The 20,137-nt window shown below is 54.3% G+C and overlaps 2 protein-coding genes across 2 annotated transcripts; both read left to right on the forward strand.

Annotated features, from left to right (window-relative positions):
• Positions 1 to 10,537: 10,537 nt before the first annotated feature.
• CCMA1212_010144 (uncharacterized protein) lies at positions 10,538 to 13,663 on the forward strand (the record flags this gene model as incomplete). Its single annotated transcript, XM_073707198.1, has 6 exons — positions 10,538 to 10,687; positions 10,735 to 10,758; positions 10,818 to 10,982; positions 11,906 to 12,070; positions 12,359 to 12,642; positions 13,174 to 13,663. 6 exons carry the CDS (start codon positions 10,538 to 10,540, stop codon positions 13,661 to 13,663), a joined length of 1,278 nt encoding a protein of 425 aa, XP_073554304.1.
• Positions 13,664 to 14,148: 485 nt separating this feature from the next.
• CCMA1212_010145 (uncharacterized protein) lies at positions 14,149 to 14,844 on the forward strand (the record flags this gene model as incomplete). Its single annotated transcript, XM_073707199.1, has 2 exons — positions 14,149 to 14,289; positions 14,626 to 14,844. The coding sequence occupies 2 exons, from the start codon at positions 14,149 to 14,151 to the stop codon at positions 14,842 to 14,844; spliced, it is 360 nt and encodes a 119-aa protein (XP_073554305.1).
• Between the last annotated feature and the right edge of the window lie 5,293 nt (positions 14,845 to 20,137).

Below are 20,137 nucleotides of genomic sequence, written 5' to 3' on the forward strand. Positions count from 1 at the left end.
CCCCCTTCCCTCCATCGCCCTTCCTCCCACCCATCCCCAATTCTCTCCCCGTCCACACCCAGAGGAGAGAGGGAGCCCTTTCAATTTGCAGCACATGGCGATTTTCCCATGGCACCACATGTCAGCGCCCAACCCTAACCGTGCCGTCCCAACCCACACACTCCCATTCGCGGGCGTGCCAACGTGGTGTCTCTCCCTCTCGTTTACAAGGCTGGCCGGGAATGAACTTGGCGTCCGTCTCTCTTGCAGTCCACCTTTTTCCTACGAGACCCGGATGCGAGATGCGCGCTGTCTAACCCGATCCCTTCTTGCTGGGGACTACATACCTATACCGTACTGACATGTGGTACACAGAGCCCCGTGCAACCAAGCGCCCTTCGCCCGGCCCCCTTTTTCGACTTGTCTGCTTTTTCTTGCTCGGCGAGTCGTGCAGCATGGGGACGCGCGGGGGGCATTTTGTTGTGTTGTACGATGCATCGCTCGTAAGTTGCGTGCGTATGGAGCTCCTCATCTTTGTTGCCCTGGGGCCCCCAATTAGACAGTCTTGCCGCCTGCCAAGGTCAGGTGGTCTCCCACATACACGTACAGACACGCACAGAGACAGAAGCGAAAAGAGAGGAGCCCGTACAATATACCTAAGAAGTCCGTCACACAGCAAGATAATATTACCAAAATCACAGGTAGAGCAAATCCATAGAGAGCAGCGTGCAGGCGCAGAGAATAAAATGGCCGGTGTAAGTGGCCAAGAGACCGGAACAAGGGCCCGCCGGCGTCCAAATTCCCCCGTCTAGCCCTGCAAAGCGCCCAAGGTGGTAAATCAGTTTTCTTTCCCCAACCGGCATTTGATACGCAGCTGCTAGTATACCTTGCGAGTGCCATGATCTATGTACCCAGCGAGAAGCGCATACTAATGAAAGAGAGAGGCCAACGAGAGCCCTACGGGATCGTTGAATGTGCGCCAAGCGGGATGAAGAGGGGGGACCCTCAAAAAGCAAGAAAATATCCGCCAAGGAGCTGTGCTATCGGGATGCGGCTCCGCAGGGAGGCGAGGAAAATAACGGAAATGATGTTCGCCTTTGAGTTCTTTGATGGCTTTGCCTCCGGAAAGCATAATGTCAATAAAGACAAGATACAACGGCTGTTAAGTTATGCCTGCGACAACCGATGCCCTCTGCAGCAGGGGAGGGCTCGTGTTCCCAGGCAAGATAGCCCGCCATCATCAGCAATTATCGCCAATGACAGTAACCTTTCGGAACAACGGATCTCTACTGTACTGTATACTCTACAGAGTATTACTCTCTCACCACTCTCTCCCCCGTCTTCTGGTTTCTCCTCTCTTCGCTGTCCTCATGGCTAAAATGTGTGCCGTGCCGTGCCATGAGTGAGCAGAGATTCAGGCTGGACATCCCGCGGCGTCCCGGAAGCATCCAAGCAGATCCCGGTCCCGGCACGAAATTGGCCGTCGCAAAACGAAGGACGAGGGGACAAGGGAGAGGGGAGAGGGAGAAGACGGCAAGGGAGGCAGAAGCGGTATGTATGTACATCGTACCGCACCCGCAAGCGAATGCGTGGATGAATACATGTAGAGCTACATACACGTGTACATACATACATACACCTCTGCACAAGTAGCGTCAACGAGTAGTACAGTACATACACCTAAGTAGCGGCGGCCTGTCCCTTGCCTCAACAGGATTCTAGATCACCGGTGACCTTTTGTGTTCATGCCCCAAACGACCAAAAGCTCAAGGAGAGTGGGGGGGTCTCCCCCCCGTGGCCCCCCAGCCAATGGTCGTCTTCCCTAGCCGTCGGGACGCCATCTGCCACATGTCAACGTCTGCCGAGCCTCCCTCTCAGCCCTACTATCCCAATGCTGTGGATAGCCAAAAGCCCGGTTGGTTCTCGTTGCTTGGTCGTCAACGGGTGAAGAGGGGGGGGGAGGGGGGAACAAATTTTATCCCTTGGATCTGGTTCGCCCTACGAGCAGCAACTCTCTCCTCGTGCAGGACGTGGGAACTCTCAGCTGCTGCTTTCTTACCGCAAGCGGCCATAACATTCGGGGTTTGCATTGCAGGCTGCTGCATGGCGTTGTGTCCCCTTTTGCTGGCGGCCCCCTTCTCCCTCTCTCCTGAGTCTAAATAAAGCTCGGAGGCAGACAATGCAGGGCCATCGGGGTAAAACAAGAAAGAAGAGACAAATATCCCCGAGGAACCAAATACCCAGAAAAGAACGGTGAACAAAACTTGACGCCGAAGCGATTTTAGATTTCCGATTTGATGCTTCTCCCTGCTGCTCGAATCACACAAAGTATTTGAAATTACAATTACTGGGGATCTCCCCCCCCTTCGAATCTGGTTACCTGTTCTGGCCCCAGTTCGGAGTTTACGGGGCACCGGACTAAGTCGCACCAAAAGAAGCTCCGTACGGGGTAGAGAAAGAGTTGAAATGGCGAAAATGGACAAATTAAAGCCGGTAGGAGATTGGAGATTTGGAGAGATTTGCCCCAAGTGCCGCCCTTGCCTTGCACCAACTTCGTTGGGCGCCGCCGCAGGCCGCTGGCTCCTTTTCTACAGACACACGTGTTGCAGGGGACACGCCTCGACAAGCCACAAAGACAGGATGCTGCACTGCCGCCCTATGGTCTCCAGCATCGATGTACTTTGAACTTAGGTATCTACAGCCGTTGATTAGAGTTGGGTTGGCCAAACGCGAAAAAGGGAAAACGGGTGAGTTGATGTGATGAAAGAACGACGTCTTAAGCGACGGCTTGTGGTTGGGTCTTTTTTTTTTTTTTTCTTTTTTGCTACTGTATCGTTCGTATCTCTCTTTGTGTAAAACGCAAATTGCACATCAGGCGCCGAATCCAAATCGATGATGGAATCACAGGGGTTTGTCACCGTTGATTAAGCGCCCCCAAAAAGCCTGAATGATCAAAAAACCTGGTTCCGCGGGCGCGGACGATGGCGGTCCCAAGGTGCAAGGATAAACCCTCCCAAGGCCAAGGAGGGGGTTTGGGGCGGTTTGGTTCCTAAGATTTGATTTGAAAGAGGGGGATCGTCGAGCTATGAACTTGATACGGGGGTCATCACGACATCAGCCTCCCGGAAAGAATGTTCACCAGAGGGAGAGCTTCTCGAGAATGTCCACAGCGTGAGAACTGTATCACTTCGCATGCCTTGCACTTACATGCCTTTTTCGGCGTGTTTGTATGTAATGTATGTACTTCTTGCCACAGACACCCCATCTAAGAAGCATGATTTGCAATGCGCCCGCAGGCGCGGTAACGAGGCAATCAAGGGACGCACAGGTGGAGAGGAGAAGGGTGTAACAGTAAACTCTATACATACGGATACCGACAGAAGGGAACGATGAGATCGATGGGAAAAGGTTTGAGCCTTGTTGGTTCGTTTGTCCCAAAGTAGAATTTCGTATTGGAGAGAGATTGGCAAAGGGCTGGCGATCCTCTCATGGGGTTACATTGGAATCGGAGCAATAGCGGAGACTCATTGTGTTCACCATTCTCATCATCATCTTCTTCTTTTGCGCATACCAAGTTCACTCCTTCTCGATCGAGACGCCTCGCTGTATTTGCCCAGATTAAATGTTTCCAGGTTTGATGACAGGACAGGACACAGGGCCGTCCCAAAGGGATGCGGCGCACATCAGACCCTACCTTAACCAGCCCGCCGGATTTCTCAAGCATTGCCGCATTGGGCAAGCCACGCCTCGAGTACGTGTGTACATACGACGACTAGCACGAGGCTTGCGAAGCTGGCATTCCGGGGTTTTGAATGTATTTTTTTGAAACTAGGCGCACATTCCTGTCCAACAACCCGAGTTTCTCCAAGAAACAACGCTTGTAGGGAGCTTGGACCAGGAAAGGAGAAAAACACGCAACAGCTTCTCGTCTTTTTTTTGGCGGATAACCGGCATCTTGGGACGGTCCACTCCCGGTGGGCTGGATCCGTACGACTGGGACCCCTTGAGGCGAGGCGAGAATGAAGAATGGAGATGGGCGACGGGCAAGGCTTCATCAATGATGCTTCGTGGCTAGTACAAGACGAGAATTACAAGGGCCATAGGCGGCTGCAATTTCCTGGATGGCCTAGTGTGACGCAAGAAGTCAAACGACGAGGCGCCGTCGCGATCGTACTTGGTAGACGAAGACGAAGACGAGGAGAGTTGACAGGGCTAGATATTTTCCGTGTAAGATGAGTGACGCCAAGCAGGAGAAATACATATGCCATCATCGCGTGCATGGGTACGATGTTTGGGCGACAGAGTTGGACAGATAGGCTTGCCGGAAAGATTCGATGGATTAACCCGAGGAGAAACAGGAATTAGAAAACGCATGAGAGATAAAGAATTTACTCGTATGGCTATCTATCCCTATTGCCACGTACGTAGACGCGCAATTGCAGGATGATAACCACGATACTGCTGCTGATGGCCCGAGGCTCGTAACCAGACAGCAGTTACGAGGATTCAAGTTTTCAGCCCAGAGGAAAGCCTCGTTGCAAAGTCCCCCACCAAGTCCCTCTCCAGCGCACCCACCACCAAGCAGCTACCGCGCGGGAACAACAGGCTCGCAAACCCCCAAGTCCCCGTTTGATACTTTACAGCAGCAAAAAAAAAAGAGAACACCCACCCCCTGCGGCATGGCCATCCGGCGGCATGAAATTGTGCGCCGGACGAATCTTGCGCCGACTGCAGTGGATCTCGGCAGCCTCGCCCTGCTGATATAATCGCCCATCTCCAACACCTGATTGGTGGCAGCTCTGGAGCTCAGCGTCGGATCTTGGAATCTCCACAGCGGCATGGAGGGCCCGCTCGCAGCCCGCCAATCGCTGCGCTTAGCGATAGCCGGGAGTTGGGCTCTGGCAATATGGAATTGTCTACGTACCCATGTTGGAGAATTGATTTTGCCTTTTTGGCAGGGGGCCCTGTTGCTGTTGCTTGTTGTTTCGTCGTCGTCATTCTGTTTCCGGTATGTCGTCTGTTCGGAAGTCGAATCCCGGTCGTTCTCCCCTTGCCATGTGGCTTTTCTTTTTTTCCATGTTTCCCATCCGTGGTTTCTGATTCATGATACAGGGCTGCGAGTTTATGCGTCGATTCATCTGCGCTTCGAATCTACAATGTACTTTACCTAGTCGTTGTAGCTGGACCATGTCACATTGTGATGCGAAGAAGATAGCCTCAACTGCAAGGGGTGTTTCCAGCTGTGTTACTACAGGCCTTTTTTGGCCTAGTTTTGTCGGTCTCTAGGCAGGTACTCCGTAGCTCCATCGAGGCAGGAAATTGTTTGTTTCTGCTTTTCCACAACTTGCGGAATTCCGATCCCGGGCGACACCTCTCAGGGTTCTCATGTGTAGTACTTGGGTTTCGCTGCAGTCCATGCTGGGGGGGGTGAACAAACTTTGGGGACTTTGCTTTGCTTCACCATGCCATGCCTGGAATATTGGGGAATCTATTTACCGACGCGGCGTGTAATGGGTCTTGCCTTCCAGGTTGATATGCCTGGCAGTGCACAAGGAAAGAAATAAGGTCAAGAAGATGAAACTGCCTTATCCGCAACGGCGCCCTACAAACATGGTCGTACGATTCTGCATCATGGCAACGCACTAACTTCACTGCTGTCCCGTTTGGCCCGTCTCCTTTGTAGCACTTGGTCTCGTTATTTCGCGGACTCTTCCCGTGACGATGCTCGAGACGGCGTGTGACAAGGTCTCATCCCTTCACGACGGCGCATGTCACCGAAGCCCTGGACCATCAATGTCCCAGTCGCCGAGCTGTGTCGACCAGTGTAACGTCTAGTACCCTCAGCGGCAGGCCAAGTTACAGTATACGGCGATTACCAGATTTCTGCGGAGTCAAAGCTGGATGTAGCATTTCCGAGCAAATAAGGAGGTTGCCGGCGTAAACGGAGCTGGAAAACGCCGTAGTCCAACACGCAGTTCTCCGTGGATATCCAGGCCGTCCGAGTCAAGCACCTCTAGAGCTTTAGATCGCCCATGGCGTGGGTTCCACAAAGGGTCTTATCGGGGAGCAACAGCGACACGCACAGCCTTAGTCCCGACTCCCGGCCTGCCGCTGTTGCGAGTGCCGTGGGCTTGCTTATTTGGCGATGCCCTCACGACAAAGATTTGACAGTCTGGTGAGAAGAAATCCAAAAAAAAAAGTCAAACCCCTCATCGCTCAGGTTCCGTCTGACTCCCGATATCCTCCCCCTCTCCAGCCCAACGAAAGGGCTACGAGCCGCGCTGGCGGTACCCGGCCTGCGAATTGTGCGCAAAAGCCCGCACCATGATGATTGATCGCCTTGCCAGAGGCCACAAGCTTTCTTCAACGCCATCATCAATCCCGCCCAAAGGCGGCACGGACACAGACCGCAAGGCTCGTGATAGCCAGTAGCGCCGGGCCGGGAATAAGAGTCAACGAACCCCACCCCCAGCCCGCTGACTAAGAACTCTCGTCCCGTGCCCCCCGACAGCCAGCCATTTAAGCTCCAAACTGCGCTCGGGAGATGCCCGAGTTCCATTTTACCCCTCCCCCTCTTGCCTTGTTCTGTCTCCAAGCCAGGTACGTATCCTATGATTTTGTTTCTTTTTAAAGGTTCGCAAGGGCTTCTGATTGGCTCAACCCCCCCCTTTCCCCTCTTGCTCACCCGGCCAATCACAGAAGCGACGGCCCCCGCGTTTCCTGTCTCTCTTCAATCTTCCCGTATGGATCTTCTCTTCTCTTTTGCCCTACGGGTTACTGCGCCTTACCTTTTGGGGCCTAATCAGATAGAGCCAGTTGACGCTAAGCCGCGTCCAGCATTTGCACGTCCCGAAAGCTTCCCCCCTGCTAAAGAGACGCTGCGCCTTTCGCTTCCCTTGGCCGCCATCCCCACACGTCCCGCGTCGATTTGCCGCCAACATTGGGGGGGGGGTGTTTCGTTTTGGGCATTTTGGCTTCTGGCCCTGTGAGGTTTGGGATGTCTCCATTATTGGGGCTTCGTGTTTGCTTGACGGGGCCCATGTTGACCCCAAGCAGCAAGAGTTGGCGACGTCTCCTCTTCTATTTCTTGCCTTGTCTTGTGGCTCTTTGGCGGCAAATCTCCAATGAAATTCGACTTGGATGTCGACATCGCCCTCGCTTCCGCCTTGATATCGTTGGTACATGTGACCTGCGGCTATCGCTGGAGTTGGAATCTTTTGCCTCGTCGAGTGGATGCCCTCATAGCTTGGACTCGTAGCCTACGTTGCCCTATCTGTACCTACCTGCGAGTCAAGAGGTTCGATATCAATAATCGTACCCTGGAATCCGCAAGTGACGCCTTGCATCTTTGATACCTCGCTTGGAATAATTAGTCATTGCTTCGAACACGTATGGACAGTAGATGCCAAATGTAATCAAGGGTAGCTCGGCGCGTATGTGGGCATCGTCCTTGCTTTGAGCGTTGCTGATTAATCCCAGGGCGGTGATTACAATTTGCAGCCCAGCCCAATCCTCAGCATGATTCCAGGGCTGATCTGTGTCCGAATTAGACCGGGCGATCCTTGCCATGGGGTTCGGGGTTCCAACAGGGAAATTATACGCTGAGCGAGTGGCAGGGCAGGCAGATCGAAAGCAGTAACCCATACTACCTCAGGTACAGTACACGTATCCGTACAGCCAACAGAAACCATCCAAGACGTTCGTGTTCCAGGTCTTCGGGAGCGGCAAGCGACGGGGTGAAGAAGGTCCATCAGCACACGCCACATCCAACGTCCAACAGCGCCCACACCCTCGCTCTCACGGCGTCGGTGGTGCATTAGCAGACTGAGCGGTAGCACTCCCAATTGATTAATCAATCTATTTGCCTTTTCCACAATCCGTCCGCTTTAGGAAATGGCAGGTATCTGGCCCTGGGGTGACCTTGGATTCGGGGAGGATTCACGATGGGAATGAGGGAACCACAAGGGTTGGGCGACGTGCAGAGACGAGAAACGCGGCCAATGAGCTCCTCGGCGTCGTCATTGCATGGCGCAAGGCAACGAGATGGCCCCCAACGTGACATACATGATGATCCGAGCCAGATATGGGAGCCCAAGACGATGCCGAGTTACATGCTACGATGTACAATATCCTGCTGTAACCATCCAAACAACTTAAGTTGGCTTTTTGGAACTGCAACGCCAAGTGACCGCGTGCGCGCGCCTTGCAAGGTTTAAGAAGAGATGGGCAAAGTATTCCTGGCGGTTACAGCCAAGAAGCAGGCGAGAACCTACGTGTTCCTCTGCACCATTTTCGATACCTCGGAAAAAAAGGCAAGATGAGTTTAGCATGGGGAGAGGAGGATGTGACGGGATGGATGGCGGGGAGGGTGTGTGCGGTGGTGGTCTGGGCTCGATACCTTTACTGGAACTACATAGGTAGGTATTTGATGCTATTGGTGCAAAGGCACAGTGCTGCCGCTAACAAGGTCAATCTCCCCCAAGGTCTGGCCGGGCTGTGATGATGATGCCTCGGGACTTGCTTGCTCCGCGGCCGGAAAAGGAAATTTGGCTGCCTTGTATGTTACTCGTACGGGACTGGTGGAAGAGAGTTTGAAAAAAAGGTTCATGGATCTTGTTTGGCGATTTGGAATTGCGTTGCGGCCGCTGGAAATGACCCCAAGTTGCGCTTCAAAAGGTGGGATGATGAAGCCAAGGTCCGATATCGTGCATTGGCCGACAGCCGTGGGCTCATGGCTGGCGAAATGAGAACTGGGTCATTTGCTACATGTACCTTACCTCACATCAACGGATCAAGGTGTTACAGTTACAAGCTCAACATCAGGCAAAAAAAGCGTCGCCGGAATTGACATTTTGTGATCCGCCTTCTATCCGTATGGCTACATGTACCTAAGTAGTCACCTTGCCTCGTGCTAAGGTAGAGACCAAAGGTCATTGCCATCAAAAGGAGAAACGACACGACGCGAATCCAACTCCCCTTTTGCGCGCCCTATGGTTAGCAGATGCAGAAGGACATGTCGTTCCCGCTTGCACACACCAACTTCTTCAACGGCTTGCCGTTCTTGTTTCACCCCCCCGTCATCCCGGCAATGTCTGTCCCTTCCAACCTAGGTGCCACCTCAAGGAACATGCCTTGGGATCTTTCCGCGGCCCTTGGTTAAGGGTAAATCATCCCGTCTCATTCGCCTCAACGTGCGACGACGGCAACTTGGCACCCAACCCCGTGCGCCAGAAAAAACGAATCCCAGCCGTCCCTTCTTCGCTGTTCTTGTTGTCTTGTTTCATGTGTGCGTGTGCGTCTGTGTGTCTCTATGCTACTGCAGCTGCCGGCGCGCATCTCAGCCTTACCAACCAGCGTCCGGCACTGCCGTCCCAAAACAGACGCCAAAGAATGACAGCATCGTCACCACCTACTTCCCTTTGGGCTTCTTATTTTCTGACTTGCATTGCTTTCCCCGAATGGCAACTTTGTCAAGGTTCTCACGCGGGTGATTGGCTGCTCTCTTCCCCTTCTCCCCCCTTCCCTCTGATCTCCCTCTCAAAACGTGCTCTTGTACTTGGCAGAGCTGCGTGCAGGTAGCAGTAAGATAGTGGTGATGCTGGTCCTGAACCCCCAAGCACAACATGCTACCGAGAGCAGGGGATTCTAATAACCAGGGACCCGGCCAAAACATACGGAGCGGGCGCGTCCAGCTCCCCCTCTCGTGCTGTGCTTCCCAAGCGAAGCTTAAAAAGAGATCAAGAAAGTAAAAACCAGAATAGCAAGACAAAAGCCAGCAGACAAGCCGAAGAAGGGCGCAGCACTTGCGATGCGATACGATAGAGACGGTGCCTTATGCGGGATGGGGACGCTTGTCAATGTTGCTAGGCTAGACCGGTGACATGTCTCTTCCTTCTTGGCTTGGCGAGTGCGACAAGGAGGTCGGCAGAATGGCCAATCGTCCAGAGACCCCAGCAATCGACGTCTCTTCGCCTTGCCCAATCCGGTCGCTACTGTGTCGCAGTGGTTGGCCCCCACGCCCGGGGATCATGGATGCTGCGGCGGCATCATGGGGGGGAACGGTTGAGGAGATGGGGCAAGGCAGGCAGCTCGTGCTACCGCAGACGAGCAGCACCACGAGAATGCTTCAGATGGCCCACCGATGGCAGGATGGGATGGAGCAGAGGGGGGGAGCGCAGACAGCGCCCGTTTCCACTGCCCTGCCTGCGAACCCAAACTCTGGGTAAAAGCGGTGCTCCCACGGAGTCGCAAAATGGAGCTTCCAGGGACACAAACCTCCGGGCCGGATGTCCAGCATCCAGACTGGCGGCACGTTGTCGACGATGCTCCATGGAATTCTCCCTACCGTCTCTCGCTTTGCCCCCTTTCCCCTCTCTTCCTCTTCGTCTTCCTGCATTTTTGCCTCTTCCTGCCGTTCCCTCCTCGGCCAATTTCCTGCCTGAACTGTTAATCCCTCCACTGCCCCCCTCCCTAACCACTTTCGCGCACACTCCTCAGATCTCGGTGATGCCATTAGGGAGCTCGATCATCACCAGCCGTGACGCCAAGCCCGCAGTCGATGCTTCAACTCCCCGATGACGCCGCTGCCCCTGTCACCCATTCCCATGTGCAAAAGGACAAGGACGAGCGCTGCACTTCGTATTGCGTACGCGCTGGGCCTGCCGAACATGGCTGCGAGGGACAGCATCACGAGCTGGTCCCTGTGCGAGTGAGTAGTAATCATATCGAAGCTTTCGGGTATGCCTCGGCCACAAGGCGTTCGCCGGCCACCTTACCACGGTAAGTAGCACCAGTAGTAGTGGTGATTTTAAGGTTCTTTTGTTCCCCGGATGGTCCAGACCACCTGGCAGGATTTCGAGGCTGAAGCTGGAGTCTCTGGTCTTTCTCAATGCGGTGCCATCATTCAGACGACGATCCGACTAATTTCCAAGGCCCATCGTCGCGATCCTATCAGCCCCTCTGCTTTCGCCTCGACGCAGTTTGATGAGAGGTGCCAATGTAAGGTATGGACCATGGAGTGTCCATCTTCATAGCACTCGTGCATTAGCAGCAGTGTCAACGACGAGACCCTCGTTTTGGGGGCCAAGGCAGGTAGTTTGGCGCAGTGGGGCCGGCTGCCTTCTGTCTGGGCTAGGATGTGCAAGATGGGAAAGAGAGGAGCAGCTTCTCCGTGAAGCGTGCACGACCGCGAGTCCCCGTTACTCAGCCCTGACAAAACTTTGGCCGGGGCTGCTCAGGTACTGAAGACTTGGCGACCATGGGCTCTTGCACTGTTCCAAAACAGCAAGCCGTAACTGATCCCGGCCTCTGATTGGCGGCTCCAGACATTGTGGGTTAAATCTTGCCGCGTTGCTCCAGGGCCGATCACGTGAGGTGACAGCTTCCCACGCCATCTGTCGAGGGGGGTGTGGGCCATGCCTCGCTCTCCTGCAGACGCCGCAGACGCAATCATGGTGCTGCTCGACCCCCTCGTCATTGATGCAGATTTGATCGACGGAGGAGCTTCCCCCTCGTACGATTCGAGAAACAGCTCATTGGCGCTGCTGCAGCCCTTCTGCGTCGGCCAGAGGCCCTGCAGCTGGTCGTCACTCGACAACGCATCGCAATTGATGCATCACAATGGACCAGCAAGTGGCAGATGAAGAGACTGCAAAGGAAAAACCAAAGGGAGAGAAGAGGGAAGAGAGGCAGCTGCTGCAGAGCAAGAGAATTTCAGGCAGACCTCGTCTGCAGTAGACGCTCCTGTTTCGTCCTCGCGCTACTCCAAGGGGACAGTACCTCGCTGAGAGCAATGGATTGGTAGTCCACTGGCCAGTCCCAGATGGGTGTCTCCAGCAGCGTCAGGCTTACACTGGTTCATCAAGGTTGTCGGCCTGCCTGTCTGCCTGACCCAGAGCGTTGGTCGGTACTTGATCTCGGGCTGTAGGGCTGGGTCAGACAGAAAGATTACCCAGATGCGACAGCAGACGGGACCGTGGCCAAAGCTCTCGGACGCCAGGTTGACTTCGCTACCCGATGCAGCGCAGGTGCCACGACAGAGCTGCTGCTGCTCTGCAGCTCAAATCTCGCCCATCTTCTGGCTGTTCCAGCGGTGAGTCTAGCAATTAATTCAACGTCTCTTCGGGGAGGCCGAGCGGGACGCTGTGCAGCGGGCGTACGCGGTGCGGGAGGTCTGGGCAGGGGTGTTGTTGGCCAGCAGAGTGCCAGAGCGCCAGGGTGCCGTCCGCGGGCCCCCATTGGCTGCCCTGGCCGCAACCCTGCATCAACCTGTGTTTGCTCTTGGTGGGATGGATGGCCTGGCCTGGTTCAGCCCTACGTTCTGTTCACCCCCCCCTCCTCCAGGATCCTTACCGTCGCATCTTGTGCTAAGCTCCTTTAGACACGCACCCCCCTTCGCAAGGGTTCTTTTGCAGCAGAGGCGCCAGAGGCCTTTGAGCGCTCCAATGATCTGCCTTCGCTTCCCTCCCCGAACCCCTCTCCCGGGAAGCTGCCTGCTGGGAGGTACAGCGAGACCGTTTGGTTTCCAGTTGCGGGCCAGGCAAGACGTGGCGTTTCCCCTGCCATTGGCTTCTGGCCGCGCTGCAACGGGTCGCCGTCTCGCAAGCGGCTGGTGGTGCAGTGCCAAAGATTCGGCGAGCAACCAGGGGAACTTGTCACCAGCCGGTTGGGTCTTCCACAGCTCCTGAGACCCCCGAAAAAGGTATCGCGCGCTGGCTGTCGCTGGGAAGTCGAGATGGCATTTCCCACGGCGGACTTGGATTGAGTCGCCGACAGCCAGCTCTACCGGTCTTGCGGTTTGGTTCGATCATTTCTTTGCTTCTTTTGCTCTTAACGCTAGCATAGGAAAGGGGAGCTATGTGAGAGGAAAACAGAGCAATGCTCCTGTTGGCTCCAAGGACTCAGTGCTGCTCGCATGGAGCTATTGCTAGTATCTCGGTTCTCGTAACAAACGACTCCGCTAAGTACCTGGTGCAAGCAAGATATCTCGCCGTTTTCCCTGAGACCGGTTGCATTGCGTATCGCAACTCGGCGACTGGTGCTTCCGAACCCCTAGCTTTTGCTTGATCTCCGATGCTTGCCTGCTGGCTGTCCATCGCTGGTCGTCGTCATGGCTTGACAAACCAGCCCAACAGCAGAATGGCAGCTTCGAAGCTTGTTCGACACGACCACAGCAACTACGTACTTCGTGCCCAGTGCGCCCCATGCCGTGCAACCCGTTCACGGTGCGTCAATGATGCCCTTGTCCGGTATCGCCACGCCATTGGTGGACTTTGGCCAACCGGCCCCGTTTTGGCTTCTCATCGATGCTCCCTGGTCGACCGCCCTTTTTCAGTGCGGCAGCTTCAGTTTTGCGGGAGAAAAGGCGGGATGGGCACCGCCGCAGCGGGCAAGCCTCGTGCGCTGCACTGCAACGCCGCACAGCACAGCACTGCATATGTGGGCATGGCCTGGTACGGAGCCCGTGACGCTGCACACAAACTTTGGAGCTGGGCAGACAGGCTGGTTGACTGGTGACGGGCCCCACGGCAACAAGGGAAAGCTGGTTGCATGCAGCTTCTGCAGTGTCCACGTTTCCCCCAAAGCTTCTTGCCTCCCCGGAATGCAGCGACTTGGTGATCGGTGTCTCGCCGAGGCTAGGAGGGCCATACCGTCTAATTTTGCTGGTGCTGCTTTGCGTCTCTAGTTATTCTTGCGGTCACTGGTTTTCAGATGCCATCGTGATATCATAAATGATAACAACACCGCCTTCGATAGTGGCAACCTCGCCGGCTGTGTTTCATCGAGATACTGCACAATCTGGAGTTGCCAAGCATCCGCTTCAACACCCCCCTCCCCTTCCTCCTCTTTCTTCTTCCTGATCATTGGCAAGCCTGATGCTTCGTACTGACAGTGCGCTGAACCGTTCATTGAATACCTAGTCGTTACCGGGCATGTGAAGAAGACTCACAAGTACTGGCACTTGCTGCCCGTCCGGGACGGTTGAATGCGGGCGCCGTGAAAGCTGGGGGAGCTGCCTTGCGAGTGCCTGGCAGCATGACGCAGGTCACAGTATCTTGTTCAGGCAGTTTCGGCTACGATTCGGCTACGATTTGATTCCGATGTCGAGTCGTACGGGCAAATTGGAGGCTAATTAATATCGCAGAGCTCGCCCTTCTTCTGTGGCGCGAGATGCTGCCAAAACAGCTCGCTCTCTGCACCTTCGTCCCAACTCGTCACGGTTCTGCCATCTGCCGCTTCCGCCCACCCAGAGAGTGCGAGTACGAGCCAGTCAGTAGCGACTTCGCGCCTTCGCAGGGCACCACGGATGAGGTAATGACACTGTCCCTATCACTCTCCAACACGTGCTGGCTTCTCCTCGAACCACGGCGTCGCCGTCTGCACCTGCCAGGAGCATCTTGCATATAGCGTTGCATTACATGCGCAGCAGTGCGTAGAGCGTCACACTTCGGCCCATTCGGGCAACATTGAAGATGTATCGAGATGGTACCTTTAGGCAGCTCACATCGTCCTCGGGACGACAGCTTCTACTCCTGGAGACCTGTGCCTCCTTACCTACTCTGCACTTTGCATCGGCCCATCAGCTTCCCACCTCTTGACATCTCTGTCTCTACTTCCTACACGCCAAGTATGTCTGGAATGAGCTAGGAAACGCCTCTTTCGCCCCCTGAGCGACCTCTTATCTCTTCTCCTTTGCTAGACGTCGTCTTCATCAAGAAGAGACCACCTGATGTGGCGCTCAATGTATGGCTTCTCCCCCAGGCAACCACCCGCCTTTCTGTCTCCCTCGCTGTCAGTTTCGGGGGCCGGCAGCTTGGCTCTACCCTGTCCCTTGTCAAAGCAGAAACGTTTGGGGAGAAGGCCTAGCCCACGAATGACAGACGAAATTGGGCCCAGAAGCAGACTACTTACAGAAGCATTACTATTACTACAAGGTAAGTTGGGCTTCGGTGGCAGAAATAGTGCCGCCAACCTCCTGCCACTGCAGGACACGGGAATCTCTGGGAAAAAAAGAAAAAAAAAAAAAACAGACACAAGTGGCAAGCTTAATAGGGCCTCTCAGGGTTCTCATGAGAGGTGGAGTCAGGCAAGCAGCACTGAGACTTCTTCATCTTGCGCCTTGTGTCAATTTGCAAGCCGAACTAATTCTCGACTAGATGTCCCGTCATGTACTTCGTATCGTCCTCTTGGCGGCAAGCGTCGGCGTCGGATTGTTTGTTGTGTGATTGACGATGGACAGCGATCGTACAAGTAAAATGACTGTCTGAAAAGGGCATCTCGACAACTCGCCTACCCCGGCGCTGGGTCATACGAAGGACATGCACATCTCTGACGGGCCATCTCCAACGATGCCTCCGAGCGCTAGCCATGGTCATTTGCCGGCCACGCCAACATTCTGATCACCAAACGGCCTAATTGACTTCTCCTCCTCCGCGGTATGCTAGTTTCCTTCAAGGAAATAACGGGTGGGAGGTGCTACATCCCGTGTTTTGGTTCTCTTTTGCCTCGTGCCGCTTTTCGATTATTCGGAGATGTTGTCTCTTATCCCCTTACCTTGTCACCCTTAATATTGCGCCTCTGCAGCCCATGGAATCACGCATCCCGGTTGCCAAAGAATGTCTTGGCGCCGTCGACTCTTTTTTGCCTTGAAACCCAAGGGGGCTCATACGTGTGGCGATGAACAGGCACTTCGTGTTATGTCATGTGCTCCAGGGTCTATGTATTCTGTAATTGTGCTTCACGCTCTCTCGCGGTCAGAGTTGCACTTCCGGTCCCAATCCCTCTCCCTCTCTGTAGGCGTCTACCTGCCAAACGGAACATGGATATCGACGAAAAGAGAATAGAAGTGACTAATCCCGCAATGGCGGAGATTGTCTGTTCACAGAACAGATTGCGAGGTTCCTATATCCTCGGCAAATGAAGCTGTAGTCCAAGCCATTGACACAGCAGATGGCCCCAGGGAGCATCTTCATGATTCATGCTGGCCCCCCTGGGCTTTGGTTGAAGCCTTCAGGGCCGGTTTCATGCTCTTGCTCTTGCGGGGCCCAAGTCCGTCGAATCAGTGCTGTCAGAACTATATCTGAAAAGAGGCACGACAGGCGACTCATGGCCGGAAAGCAAGCACCCGGCTGCCGCCGCGACAACCGGTCGAGCAGGTCCCCCTTGTTTCGAGAGGGGCCAGCAGGATTCCGTAGGAGCCCTGATGGACTATCTCCTCTGTGCCTGTAAAAATGGGGGCTGGGAACTTCTGTTCCAAACGAGCCTCGCTCACAGCGGGCATGGGGGTTTTCGTTTCCTAGAGGAGTGTCGTGCATGGGCTTGAGAGCTTGGATCTTGACATTTTCAAACGAGGCTGGTTTAAGAGTGAAGTCGCCGATGGCAATAGAGACCGAGGGATAACAAATACAGAGGCCTTGGCTAGGATTACTACTACCAGGCTACGGAGCAGGCCCTGATATTCCTGGATAGGTCGGCGACGTTGAGATGGCCGTGAGCATGGGGGGGAGCGCCTGGGTGAGCCGCAGCCAGGGACCCTGCTTGTCTCGACGCGTTACTGCACGGAAGCGTCAACCAATTGCCTATTGCGTGTGCGGCAGAGGGCATTGGCGTTGTTGGAGAGAGATTGGGAGGGCGGGCGGTGCACGTGGCGGTTATGGATAGTTGTGTGGGAGCCTCAACGCTTGTTGGAGGAGGCTCTGGCTGGATTTGGGACTCGAAGAGAGCATTGAAGGGGCTGAGAATAAGGGTTCTGGTACGTATGGTTCATACACACACGCGGCTTTGTATTTCGGGGACGACGTCCACGGTGAGGGAGACGGCTCGTGACTGGACAAGTGCCTACGGAGGAGTGGTAAACGAAACTATGGGATTGAAATGAAGCTAATTCAGGTACCAGTGGTCTTTGGTAGGGTAGTAGCAACAGCAGAAAAGGGAATAGAAGACGCTTAAGAAGCGTGAGTAGAAAAGAGGCCTGGTTCTGTTCGCGCGTGTATCATGCGGGTCGTCGAGAGAGGGTGGTGAGAGGAAACGTGGCAGCAGCGTGGGAGGGGGGATATGAAGGATTGAGATCCCCGAGGGGAAGGAGGAGGAGGAGGGGAGCAGCAACAGCTTGCAGATGGGCGATGTCACTGTAGTTCGTTACGAGTATTATCGAGTGGTGTTTTCCCTTGGGTGAGCGGAAATGTTTCGTGCACGGGTGAGCAGTTTGGCTGGTATGGAGATTCTTCTGTGATGGCTGGGGAGGGGGGTGATGCAACGTTTGTGGGACTTGGATTCTTTCTTTCTTTGGATTCACGCTCTTTATTTTTTTTCTTTATTTTGTTTCGGGATCTTCGCTTAGGTCGTTGCCCGGGGCGTGTAGTGTAGTGTCGATGCTCAAGATGGCATGTGGAAACGATGAAGAAAAAGTAGTGCAGCAGGCATCATCGGTGTATTCAGATGCCTTGCTTCATGATCTCGTGTTGAGGGTGGGGGGGAGTCTGTGCGTGATGACGAGGAGCTCTGTCACGGCGGGTTGTTGAGCTGAAGGACGAGAGAGGCTCGGCTCGGAGTGTGGTAGATATTGTCATGATGTGATGCCTTTTTTTTTTTTTTTTTTTGCTCATTTACTTGTGTTAACCTTCTTTTTGGTGAATCATCCTGCTCCGCATCTACATCCATGTGGCACTATTTGCAGGCCTGTAACAGCAGCGTTCAGGACATGGCATAGCATGGGAAGAGATGAGAAAAGAGGTGGAAGGGGGCGTTTGATCTCAGGCAGCACGTTGTTGGCTGCACCGGGGGAGGGGCATTTGGAAATCGTGAGCTTGTGGAGATAGTTTGGAGGATGAAGGATGATGATGATGCGAGGTACCCTTGTCTGCCGGATTGTCTGCCGGACTCGGTCTCATTCTGGAGGGTCTGGAGAGCGGCCTTGCTGTTGATTCTGGCTCATGGCTTTCTGTCATTGGGTACTTACTGTATGCGTACCTTTTCTTGCTCGTCTTTTGTTTGCATGTTGTGTAGGGTATGTTGCTTACATGGAACTTCTCCGATTTACGGATACAAACATACATGTGCAAATTGAAGGCAGACCTGCCTCTCTAGTCATTGGAGCAGCTCGCACTCGCACTCGTATGGCCCTGCATTGGTGGATTGCCTTGGCCCTGCTCGAATTTGCCACTGTCGAATCTCAAGATGGCAGTTATACTTGCAAGTGTTACCGCATTCCTTGGCCTGTCGTCTGCAACTAGACGTGCCAAGCCACCAAGGAGTAGAAGCGTGGAGAAAGATGAAGCGACGGGGGCAGGCATTGCGAGCGTTGCAGTGACAAGGCGGCATCTCGTCATGGTCATGGGTATCATGGGTGGCGTCTGGGGTTCCTTGGGGGTTGAGTACTGTACTTGGGGAATGTGGTTTAAACTACGCTGAACATGTTGAGGATGGTGCATATCATTATGAAGTTGACGATCAATGGGGGTTTGGCGGAGATGAGATGCTTGTTCTTTGACTTCACTTGACATGTCCATTTTCCCTCTGCTGTCCATTTCCTTCGCATCACTTTTCTCTAAATGTATTCCAGATTGCCCCATGTCTAGCTCCTCGTCTAGCCGCGCTGTTTCCGAGCAATTTCACGTTATTTTTTCTTCGGCGGATCGTCGTCGTCCGCACCCCCTGTCATCTTGCCATGCGGAATTCCACTTGCACTAGCAATCTCCAGGGACCAATAAACCAAGAAGCATCAATACAGAGAAAGGACAGTTGCAATGCCACCTCTCTGCTCTCGTTGCAAAGAACATGGGAAGCAAAAAGCCAAGAAGTCAATCAACTGGGAATACTAGCCCCCCTATAGGTAAGCAGAAAAAGATCATCTTGGGGGTGTGCGATAATATGCCGCCAGAATTACCCTTTTGGAGAATACACATGGCCAAAGGCAGCAGAACGTACATGCCAGCAAGCCTGCGCATCAATGCTACCCTATTTTGATTCACGGGCATGGCTGTGATACGAACGATGGCACTAACATGAGGGTGTGGGAGGGACGGGCATGGGGTTGAGGATTTGCCGGAACTGACAGGCAAGTGGGTTCTTCGTTTCCGCCTGTCAAGGGCCTGCCTGGTAAGAAATACTAGCCTGCTCGAGCAAGAGAGAGCAGGCCGTTCGGACACTGGGAACCGGCATTGCACAGGGAGCAGGTCTGGGACGGTGATTGGACGAGTGGGCAGGTGTTTTTCTTTGTGTGCCTGTCAGGGCGCTGGATAGAGTTGATGGCAACGTCGTCGTGCATCGTCGCATCATCTGCCCTGCCCTGCCCTGCCCCGTCTATCCATATTCATCCACGGGCGTGGAGTGGGATGGGCTAAGATGGGGGGCAGAGAGATGATGCGGGATGGGCTGCGGGAGATGGGAAAGGAAGTGGGATAGCAGCTGCAACGGTGGTTCGGAGACGGCGCGACCTTTGGGCTGAGAAAGGCGGGAAGACGGACAGACAGCATGCCATCGAAGGGGGGAGTCATGAAGCCAGGCGATGGACGGCGATGTGAATCCTTCCGGAGGAAAAGGAATAGGGCCAAGAGGCGATGCGAGAGAATGAAGCGCACCATCCAGGGCGACAGGCACACTACATGATGTATGTCGCTTTGTCATGTCCTGCAGATGATGCTATTTTGAATCCTTCCATTGCTTCCCCCCCCTCTTCTTCTTCTTCTTCTCTTCTTCCACGACTGCAACGCCATCACACCCTCATCGCCCTCCCACGAGGCTCTCTGCCCCAAATCCCACGTTGTCGCACGTTTCAGGGCAGCATTAGCGACCTTCTCTTGCCCTGGGTCTCTCGTCGTTGGTCCACGGCCGGCTTCTGCAGTCGGTACTAGCAGGTTTAGTATTGCGACTGCGGAGGCGGCGGATATCCGTCTGTTTGCTGCTACCCTATCTCTTCTCTATTGCGCGCGCGTGCGTGAGTGTTGTACGCGCTTGACTACGAGGTACTCTGTACGGGTTTGTACCTTACATACACGCCTTTGAGGCAAGGGTTGCAGCCAGAGAGGAGCAAGAGAGGGATACCTGTGCGATTTGTTTGGGCGGCGTGGACGTCAAAGCTCTTGGGAAACGCGTCTTCACTCGGGAGGGGGGGGAGGAGGGGAGCCAGACATGGGCAACTCGTGGCTTCTTTCTTCCAGTT

The sequence above is a fragment of the Trichoderma ghanense genome (assembly GCF_004382785.1).
Source record: "Trichoderma ghanense strain CCMA-1212 chromosome Unknown scaffold_22, whole genome shotgun sequence".
Taxonomy (NCBI): Eukaryota; Fungi; Ascomycota; class Sordariomycetes; order Hypocreales; family Hypocreaceae; genus Trichoderma; species Trichoderma ghanense.